Source organism: Volvox carteri, assembly GCF_000143455.1.
Source record: "Volvox carteri f. nagariensis unplaced genomic scaffold VOLCAscaffold_67, whole genome shotgun sequence".
Classification (NCBI taxonomy): domain Eukaryota; kingdom Viridiplantae; phylum Chlorophyta; class Chlorophyceae; order Chlamydomonadales; family Volvocaceae; genus Volvox; species Volvox carteri.
This window is the reverse complement of record NW_003307610.1, coordinates 167,441-178,191: the sequence shown is the minus strand read 5'-3', so window position 1 is coordinate 178,191 and position 10,751 is coordinate 167,441. Positions and strand designations below refer to the sequence as shown.

The 10,751-nt window shown below is 52.3% G+C and overlaps 1 protein-coding gene across 1 annotated transcript; it reads right to left on the bottom strand.

Annotated features, from left to right (window-relative positions):
* Window positions 1–4,869: 4,869 nt before the first annotated feature.
* On the bottom strand, window positions 4,870–6,918 carry VOLCADRAFT_77361 (uncharacterized protein). The gene is made up of 4 exons (XM_002956907.1): window positions 6,718–6,918; window positions 6,166–6,319; window positions 5,926–5,962; window positions 4,870–5,211 (listed from the first exon to the last, which is right to left on the bottom strand). The coding sequence occupies exons 1-4, from the start codon at window positions 6,810–6,812 to the stop codon at window positions 5,108–5,110; spliced, it is 390 nt and encodes a 129-aa protein (XP_002956953.1). The 5' UTR covers window positions 6,813–6,918; the 3' UTR covers window positions 4,870–5,107.
* Between the last annotated feature and the right edge of the window lie 3,833 nt (window positions 6,919–10,751).

The following is a 10,751-nucleotide window of genomic DNA, read 5'->3' as shown; positions in this document are numbered from 1 at the left end:
GACGAGTTCCACTTACGGCGCAGCCATCGTGTGTACACAGCGTGCGGTGTCGCTTTCTGTATTTTTGAGAGACTCGGGCCCATGGACGTGTTCCCATCTCCCCTCCTCTCCCCTTTTCCACTCCACCACACCTTCACTCGCACACTCGCACGTCCACCGTGACGGCGCCAACACAAGCACAAGCTGTTATCTGTCCCCTTGGGTCTTACATACTCAATGAACTTTCAACCGTCATTACACTGAAACTTCGTTAGCTAGGTCGTCAAGGTGATCTCACTACTCCCTCGACGACCCGACCCGCACTCTTGCGCTTGTTTAGTGCTTGGGTTCTTACACGTAGATCATGGATCTCCGTCACGACAGCCACAGCCCTCCACGGCATGAAATACCTCTCGCGTCGACAAGACCACACAGTCCGCCCATGAAACATGTACGAGAGCTGAAGTGGCAGTAGCAGCGGCGGCAGGACCACGATGTCTCTTCATGTTGCAGTCCCAGGTTCATGCAGCCAGATAGCGAGATGCAAGCGGGGAGGGCCGTGCATTTCAGTAGTCTGCGTGTCATGTGTCAATGTGGGGTCACGTCGTAACGTGCAATTCGCCTCGACGGTACGACAGATATGCAGACTGCAACAATGTTTTCTCCCGTTCTGTTGGCCGTGGTGCAGAAGGTTCGAGAAGAGCGGGCTGTGTTACCCTGGTGGTGCCTTACTGGACCGCTCAACCGTGGTGGCAGCAGCTAATGGAGCTAGCAGTGGAGCTGGTCTTCCTGCCATCGAGCACCGAGTTGTTCACGTCAGGGGAGGGAGGCTCGGGGGTCTTCCTTCCCCCTCCGAGTTGGGAGGTCGTGGTGGTCCGAGTGCAGCGGTAGATTGGGCACTCTTGCGGGGCCCGCGCGAGGTTGGTAGTGTGGCGCCCCGTTATGTGCTTGATGTCAATAAGGTGGCGGCACCTCCGGTCATTACTAGCTTGCTCGTTTCGCAGTTACAGTCGTCGGCCCCTGGGCAGGACCATTCTGCGCGCCTCGTTCAGATTGCGCAGGTCGTTATGTCGCGTGTTGGCGCCAAGACGTGGCGTTCTTACGAGTCCTTCGTGCGTTCCATTCGCGTCCTTTGTGCGTTTTTGTGTGGTTGAGGGCTTGGAGTTCCTGCCGGCCTCTCCTCATGCGGCCTCCTGTGGGATCAGTATTTGGCGGCTAAAGGTACCTTTCAAGCCCGCACTGTGCAGCCTTATGTTAGCGCCGTTAACACTGTTCATGACTTGTTGGGTTTTCCCAAGCCTTGCGCAGGAGGCGTTTTTTTATTGGGTGCATTCCGCAGAGGTTGGGAGCGTTTGCAGGTTTCTCTCGCCCCGTCTTCTTCTTTGGTTTTGGCTTTTAGTGCGGAAGATGCCTGGCGTGTGTATGAGCGGTTGCCCTTTTTCGCCTTGAGTTCTTTCTCCCTTGTTTATCCCGTTGTTATTCGTTGTCTTAGGGTTCTGTCTCTTCCTCCGCCCTGATTCTCTCCTTTCTGTCATTTGGTATCGCGTTTGTGAGCAGGGCGGGGAGCCCGTTTTCCAGACAAACAACACAAACAACACAGACGACCCTATATCGCTCTCTTTGTATAGGTAGCTAGTGGAGTGAGACAACAACATACCGTATACGACAATCAACTTACATAAATTTCTACTATACGGCTCCAGACACAGAAAATATGCGCAAAAGGCGCGGCAAAGCGCATGTCCCTGGATTGATCCAGGTTCGATCTCGCCATTCCATGTTCCACCACCGGAGGTTAAGTAGGACTTGTTTAACCGCACCCGCACACGGGGGCGGATACACCCCCATGCCGCCGATCAGACGTGACAGTGCAGACACGCACATACATGCAATCCTGAATGGACAATCAACAAGACGCCAACACCAACAAGTCCTCCATCCATACGTGGTAGAGATGATCGAATGCCCGCTCAGTCACACGGAAAGAATGTCGCATGGGTTATTGTGACTAGCACCGTTCGGAAAGCATCACGTGCGTGTGACAGTAGTGCGCATGATAGAGTGAGCAAGTTCAAAGTAAAATAGAGTGCAGGATGTATGATAAGTGGAACAGGGGGGTATATATATCTTCACCCGTGACAGCTACCCTGCGAAACCCTGCCTTCCCCGGTATTTCGGGGCACCCTCATCCAGTCACCTTAATCAACTTTTCAGTGGATCGCTCAGGTTCGGCACCCACCACCAGCATCGAACGGAATCTGCCGGGTCGACAGCGGCCCAACTCCGTTCCTGGTCGGCGCGCAGGTCAACTTAAGGATGCATGATGAGTGCTGCACAGGCGGCGACAACGGCCACAAAACGGCCACAAAAGGCAATAATAACAATAATAACAAGAGCCATATCGTGCGTGTGGTAATCGAAGTATCCTAGGTATTGACTTAGGGACAAGACGATCATCAATCATTACAACCCAAACTACCCAAGCAAGGGCACCAGAGTGTTAAATCACAGGTACAGAAAATGCACCGATTGGCGGATGTCAGAATCCCGTGATACAAACACCCCGGACACAACACCAGAAATCACGTACTGGAGATGATTGGAGGACTCAGGACCGCAAGTAGATGATGCGACTGTGCTTACGATGTACGGCGTACAGTAAGGCACAAACAGCAAGTGGCATGGCTTCCCTGTGCCGTACATGGGAAAACTTATGTTTCCAAGCTTAGGAAGCCTCAAACCCCCCGGAGCCGAGAACCATGCATGGATCGGCCATCCTTTCCCCGTTCGTTCACCCGTGAAGCAGAGCTAATAACGCTCCCTCATCCTCGCAATGTTCGTAAAACCTGGAGAACCTTCGTGCCATCTGAACCCTTTTTCGTATATTCCCCACACCGAAGGGGACTATCTACCTTGAACACCAGAAGAACCACACCACACCTCGCCCGCCAGCCACCCAGTGCACTCCCTTGTGGATATTTTTGTACGTATACCCGCTGGTAGTTTCTCGGCAGGTCGTCACTTCTGAAGATACCCACGCACATTCGACCATTGTCCTTATTACAATAAAATTACACCATCCATTTCACCACTTCTATATATTGAGCTTCACCAACTAATGTATCCGCAAAGCAGCAGTTGTCGACACGGCAAATCGCAAACAATGAACCGCTCATATGATTCTGCAATAAATATAGAGGTGTTTTGCTGCGTCCATATAAGCTCTATCAGTGGCTACTGGCATCCGTCCTTCCACAGACTCGTCATTTCGATTCACGGCCATTCGATTCAGCCGACACACACGACGCACGAGTCAAATACAGATATTCCCAGTACAGATATCGCCCTGCCTTCAGTGGCCTGCTGGCCGCGCGCCCGGTTGATCAGCACTATCAGCAGCAGCACCTTTCACACCGCCGCCTAGCTTTCCCGCCAACACCTTTTACCGTCTTCACGCACACTGCCACCGCAACCAGACCCCCGCCATCGCTAGCAGCCACGCCATCACACATGTGTGTACACATAACAAGCATTTTCTACCAAGACCAATAGGTACCAGGACGACAAAAACGAAGGATTTCTAGTGCAGTGAAGCCCACCCTTGGCCGCGGTCGGGTTCCCTTTAGCTACCCAAGGGTTTAATCATCCTTAATCTATCTGTGTCCTCAACTATTGGAGGTTTGAAATTCTCTATTTTTCCAGATAACAAGAACCACGGACCGGCAGTAGTTATTATACCTCGCTCCTAACGTACAAGAAGGACCAACGGACACCGATCGACCCCGAGCAGACACAATAATACATACATACATAGTACACGGCACCTGCTGCCGCCGATGGACGCTTAACTCCCACCAACTCGTTAATATGCAGGAACCCACACAAATCGTAAACGCATGTCGTACACTCGTACAGTTGTACACCTTGTACATTTGGCTAGGATGCATGCAGGTCTCAAGAGCACCTTTTTGCTGTCGGCCCATTCGCCCATACACGTATCGCTGCCATGGTCATGGTTGCGATTCCAGCAGCCAGCAATTAACTCTTTAAGAAAGCACACCGTAAAATCTTCTTGAAAAGGAGAGATGACCAGGCACAACATTCAAGGTTTCGTACGGCAGCATGCCCTCCCTCCTACTGATGAACTCCACCCATATAAATCAGCAACTTGACAAACAGCAGCAAGAGCGTTGCTGCTTCTGTCAACATTTATCTCTCTCTCTCTCCAATTACTCCAATTACTACACCAGCTGACCAGTTGCCATCGTCACGCATACGTCAGGTGGGACATCTACATGCAGCGCCACCAGCAGGCCGAGTCCATGCGCGTCCCTCTGATCCTGATGAACTTCAGAAAGTTTTGGAGAACAACAGCGGTAACCGTAATTGCCCGTCTCCGCGACACCGCCCCAGAATGCTAATGTACATTGAAATGGCCTTGGTTATTCACGTGTCGATGCATGCACCAACGAACACTAACTACCAACAAACACTGTCGTAGCATAAATAATAATAATACAAATGGACCTGCAATAAGTTCCTAAAAGGAGTACTTGCTTTAGGAAGTAAGCGCAGCTAGCCGCAGCTTGCAGACCCAGTCAATCAAACAGCTGAGACAGGGCCAGACTGCATACGGCCGCCCTGGCCTTGGCCCCCAGGGTTGCAGTTCCGTCGATCCAATCGCTACACCGCAGGCGCTACCAAACACTGCTAAACTAACGCATACAGGACTTTGCCACCGAGCCATGTCGGCACAAACCTAATGCCTTGCTGCGTGCATGTGTAATTCCGTCCATTGCCGCCATTGCCGTTGCTCCACCACCACCTAAAAAAGACATTTCTCGTTATCGTGGCGGGAGGTCCAGGACTACTACTCCCCTGAGCCACGATGGTTTCGGAGCCGCCGTACCAGGGAAACAGGAAACCGATCGTCGCCGTATAGAAAGTAGACAGGGATGGGGCAGTAGCGCTCTCGCAAAGGGCCACGGCAACGGCAAGAAAACAAATATAGACGGCCAACGCACTGGACGATCTAGTTGCATATATATGTCGTACAATTTACTTTGCCAACCGACTGCATGTTGGGCAGTTGTCTGTTAATGTGCGGGAGTAGTTGTCGGTTACTGGGTCAGTAGTCGTCGCTGCCCGTCTCGAAGCCGTCGTCGTAGGAGTCCTCGCCGTCCTCGGAAGGGTTTAGGTGAATGACACACGCGCGCTCGAGAATAACTTTGCCTGCATGTACGGCAGCCAGCAAGGCAGTAGGACAGCTGTAACACCAGGGGCAGTACTCGGGGAGATGCCCAAAGGGAGCAGAACCCTTCTTACAACAGTCGCTTAGCGAGACCGAAAACGCGGTTCCATGTTTGCTCGGTTAAAATCCTTCGGTGCTGGTTAAAGCAGCCTGTGGATCTGCAAACAAGATTTCTAAAAGGAGTTTTCCTTCCGGCTAATCTCAAGCAAATATAAATTTGAAAACAATTGAACAAAGGAGTTTATTGCGAAGAATCTCGTTAACACGCTATACAGCGCCGTTGGGCCGATGATCAACAAAATCCAGGGAGGGTGGAGGAGAAGGGCGCACCGACAATTAACAACAGCAACAAACGGTTGCTAAAACAGCCTCGAAAACGGTTTTTTATCTAGCATACGGGTCCGGGCTGCTGCTGCTGCCAGCTGGGCGAGCGCCCGTAGCGCTACGATAACCTCCAAGAAGTACAAACTTACGCAGAGACACATCTGCCGTAACCAAACAGGAGCCACCGAGCTCCGGAACCAAGGACATGCGTCCATCGCATACTGCTGAAAAGCTTGGTTTCTCGCAAATTTCGAAAAACCCGTGCGGAAACTCCGCCATGGGCAAGGTAAGGGATGCTGCTGGCATTGAGGATAAAGTCCACTTTAGGGGGAGCTAGACGACCCGGCGCACCCCCTAAGAGCTGAGCTCACCTTCCTTGTACTTTTGCGACTCCTCATATGCAAGCTCCTGTACGGCAGGCCGTATACAAGCAACGGTATTATTAGAGCTGTTCTTGGCAATCCAAATTTAAATAAAATCTTAAATGGCAGTTTCACTCTCAGCATTATAACCATGATAAAATGTAACATCATTTGCGGTTACGTGTGTATACGTGGATGGGAGTTAAAAGTGTACGTCGCCAAGGCATGTACGGCACAAGTCGAACTTACGTATCGCCATCCCAGAGGCCACATGCATTTTGAGCAGTACACATCGCATACGACATGAAGTCCAGTGGTCATCATTCGCTCCTCCTTAGTACCGGTGGTCAGATTGACGGCAGTGTTGAACAAGTAGGCGCGGCCGTGCTTGCTGTGAAATTGCCTGAGAAAGGACGCAGTAAGAGTTCAAGCACGGAGAGCAAGAGGCACCAGAGCAAAGAGCTAGGGCCCATGGGAGCCGCTGCCCAAACGGCCGCGTCACCGCATGAGCAGCGCCGGACAGCGCCGGACAAGTAACTCTTGCGTATATCACGCGAGGACTCAATTTCCGATGAGGACCTCATCTTGTGACTACTGTGGACTGCACCACAACATCGGCAAAAAGTAGAGCGTGCTTTTGGCCAAGCGACATTCCCTGTGCTGCGCCTTTCTTACGCGCACAAACTTTCTTTTATACCATTTTCTTTGCAAGTAATTGTTGCAAGATAGGAAATTGGACCGGATGGTGGCACTCGAAGCGTTCCACGACGCTGGGTACCTAGGGTTTCCAAGCGTTCGAACCTTGAAACAAGCTCTGAAGCAGCAGCCAGGTTGCAATGGCACATCTTGCACGCATAGCAGCGACCCTCGAGCCACTCGTAGAACGGTCGGCCCATCCTAAACGTCAAGTGGAAAAAGGAGTGCGGACGTGGACACGAAGAGGGCTTGGAGGCGCTGTTTAACAAAGAACTTTATTGCTTCAGAAGCAGTGCGTTTTCGTTTTCACATGTTTACCAGACTTACGAATCTCCTACTGGATTTGTTCCTGATGCTTGGGGCTCCGAGACCTTGTTCTGGAGCATCAGTAATCCGATTACACTCCAGGAAAGCTATGCCTAACTTCAGCTACGTTTTCATTGCTGTCCTTAATCTCAATGACTGACAACGCCTTGCGCTTCGACCTCTATCTACCAGCCCCGGCTTCTTACGTGCTATCTAGGAATATCGGCAACGCCAAGAATATAGAAGGCGGTCCTGGACTGCCTCCTCTAGAGCTGAGCTGGGGAGTGGGGACAATTAGAAGATTTAGATACCGTAACGCCGACAACGGTTATCGGTATCACTTTTTGAACATCCGCCTAGCGCTAGGGTAAGACAGCTATTGAGGGCGATGCATAGCATATGTATGTAACTCAGTTTGACTACTTTATGTTGTTCTGGCCCGAAAGCTCTCTGCACCCGCAACTGGTCGCTGGCACTGAATGGCATGGTAACGCGTGAATTTGAAATTCAGTATCGTCGCATTTTAAATAGTGTGTCGAGAGCACGTAAGCTTTACAAACGGCGACCCATACCTGCCGTGCTGAAAGTGACGATCGCTGACCCTTATGTCTTGCGACCGACACCTCAATTAATCAAGTATGTCACGACTATGGCGTCCCTCATCAGATCACTCACAAGACATAGATGAAGAATCCATCCCATCAAACCCAGGAAAATCCAACAGGTACCCGGAGCGTGCCATCAGCGGAAAGGCGTTTAAATGCTCCGGGTTGCTCACGGCGTCCCATGACGCTCCGGGCCCCAGAAATGGGTCCCCTACGGACCAACCCCGGGTGCAGCAACAGCGCACTCATAAACAGGTGCCAAGCTGCATGCGCATATAAAAGGGGAAAGATTTGGGATGGGCGGAACGGTCATATTAGAAAGCCCGTCTGAAGGGGCGCTTCGCCTCCAAGGAATACGCACGACGAACGTTAACTTGACGGGCTTGCTCCTTTCAAGACGCCGGAAGTTGGTTCCCCACTGCTTGCTAATGATTTTCCCTCTCGGCTGCAAAAGACGTCTTTACGCACTATGTGGGATGCCCCACAACCTAGCGGGAATGGGCCCGCCAAACGTAGTAACGAAGCCAACCCAGATCCAACCTGAGACGACCACCATTGCTGCCCAGGTGCAGTTGTCCCACTGCAGCGCCTCAATTATTTCCAAAGAACCTTTTTTATTACATTCCCAGCGGAGCGACCGGCCGTATACTGCCACAAAGCCCTTGGCCGCCTCCCTCCGCCCCCTTGCTTTGACATTTATAATACGACATTAATACGTCACACAGTGCTGATTGGGACTCTCTGCAACCTGGCTGCGTGTTGAGAAGATCGCTCTGGTGCTGGATACCTTTCCTCAAGTCTCTCTCCCTGGCACAGCGCTCTCATACCCGCTCTCATGTTTCGCCGCATACGGGCACGCTCCCCTCCCTGACAGCTGTGTAGCCCATGACTGCACACTGCAGTGCCCCGGCGGCACATCCTTAAGCTCGAATCAAGCGATGCGCATGTTGATCGTCGGCCGGCTGCACGCCTTCGTTGCACACACCGAAGTCAATACCGGGACTGCTGCCGGCTGCGCCGGTGAAAACCATCGTGTCCCCGACGGACCGTGAAATCCTTTCCTCACGCAAGTCGATACCTGAGACGACCCAGCGCTTGATGTCGTCCCAAAATGATGAACCCGAGCAGGGCACGGGCCACCGCGTCCCCAAAAGAACCGACGCGCTGCCGACCCCCATGGCTCGTACTGAACAGACTGATTGATGCTGGAGGGCGGCAACGGCCCATGACGCCGATGCCATCGTATAGCCTTTGCAAGGCAGTACGGCACGCAACTGACAGGCCCGAGCCGCGAAAAGCTAGTTTACTGACAAATGAGAAAGCAAGTCCACCCGTGGAACGGCGCCTCGCTCCGTCTGGATATTCCATCAGAACCTCAACGGCCCTGGCGCAGCACACTGCCATGTGATGGTGGGAAAGGGAGCCTTCAACGCGGCGCTCAGGCCTCTGCCTGAGGAACGCCTCGCATGTGAGTCCGTCTGTGCTTGTCTTCCATCATTAGCTTTGTGGATCGAGTAGAGCATCGTCGGAGGTGGTCGGCGTGGCTTAACACTGATTTCATGGAAACTGAAATTATTACTGGCCTCAGCGCCATGCGTAATGATAAATCCGCGGGCCTGGAGGGGGTCCCGACGGAGTATTATAAGTACGCAATCAGGGAGAGTGAAGGGCAGCGGCCCGTGTTCGCTTTGGCATCGTACTTGACGGCATTGTACAACCGTATTTATGGGGGTGAGTACCCACGAGGATTCACGGCCAGCACCCTTTTCCCTGATCTTAAGAAAGGGGACGCATCCTGTTGCGATAATTATCGGGGTATTACGGTGGGGGTCCGTTGTGCAAGCTCTACGCCAACCTTGTTGGGAGGCGGCTCACCAAATTTTGTGAAGACCATGGGCTTCGTGCCGCTAGCCAGGCGGGTTGTAGGCATGGTTTCGGCACCGAGCACCACCTATTTACGCTACGGCATCTCATTTCTAAGCACACGGCGGCCGGAGCTAAGCCGCTTATCATCATGCAAATTGACTTCAGTAAGGCGTTTGATTCGGTCGACCATGAGATGCTCTGGCGGCTCCTTGAGTCGTACGTGCTACACGATCGTATCCTCAATCCACGGAAGACCAGCTACGCAGACGTGGAAGGTTCGGGTCAAGCTGGGTAGTCAGTTGGGGCCTGAATTCTCCGTGGGGCGGGGCATAAAGCAAGGGTGCCCCCTTAGTGTCACCCTTTTCGGACTATTCATTGAGGTGTTCGCTCATTACATCGAGGCCCACGATACCGACAGCCGTGTGCGCCTTCCTGACCGATGGAACATCCCCCGTGAGCAGGGTGTAAGCCTGGCGGGCGGTGAGCTCACCAACTTGTTTTTTTTGTCGATGATGTGTCATTAGTTGCAACTGGCCACGAGAGAGCCCAATGCTTACTCGGACTCCTCGAGGCCTATTGCAAGGCGACGGTAATGGCCACGAAGCAGCCAAGTGTGAGGTCCTCATTTTTTGGGGCACAGCACGGGAACAGAAGCGCCTTATGGAAGCCGAGTACCGGTTATGTGGGGCATGTTTGAGGGTGCTGGCTGGTAACGAGACGGCACGATATCTCGGGCTACATTACGGCCCAGGCACGCAGTTCTCAGCCTGCACCAAACAGTCACTAGCAGCAGGGAAACGGGTCACGTTTGGCCTCAGTGCCCTGTGTCGAGATAAGAAAATTAGTACCCCTAAGCTGTGCCGATGTTTTCGTATGGAGCGCAAGTTAGGGGACCTGATTTTATTGGTGTGAATTTCGAGAGAGAAATGGCGAACCCTATGATGCAGGAGCAGCGCGCGTTCGGCTTCAAGCGTTCGACACCCAGGTCCGTTCGGTTCTCTGTTATGGTGCTGAGGTCTGGGGTCCTGATAGGATTGTCTCCGTCCTGCGGCTAGGTAAAGGTGTTTTACCCGCTGGTAAGTCATATTTTGATTTGGCTTTGGAAGATGGTATGGTCCAGGTCCAGCGTGACTTCTGTTTACGTTGTGCTGGGCTCAAGCAGGTACCTTACAAGCTGTTGTACAGGGAGCTGTCTCAGTTGCCTTTGCAGTACTTTTGGTTACGCCTTGCGTTGTGTTTCTGGAATAAGATAGTCAAGTCCCGTGGGTCGGTCTATCATGACGTGTTAGTAGATGATCTCCGTCTGGCTCTTCTGTCTGATCTCAAAGTGGATTGCTGGTCGTATAAAGTGCTCATCATTTT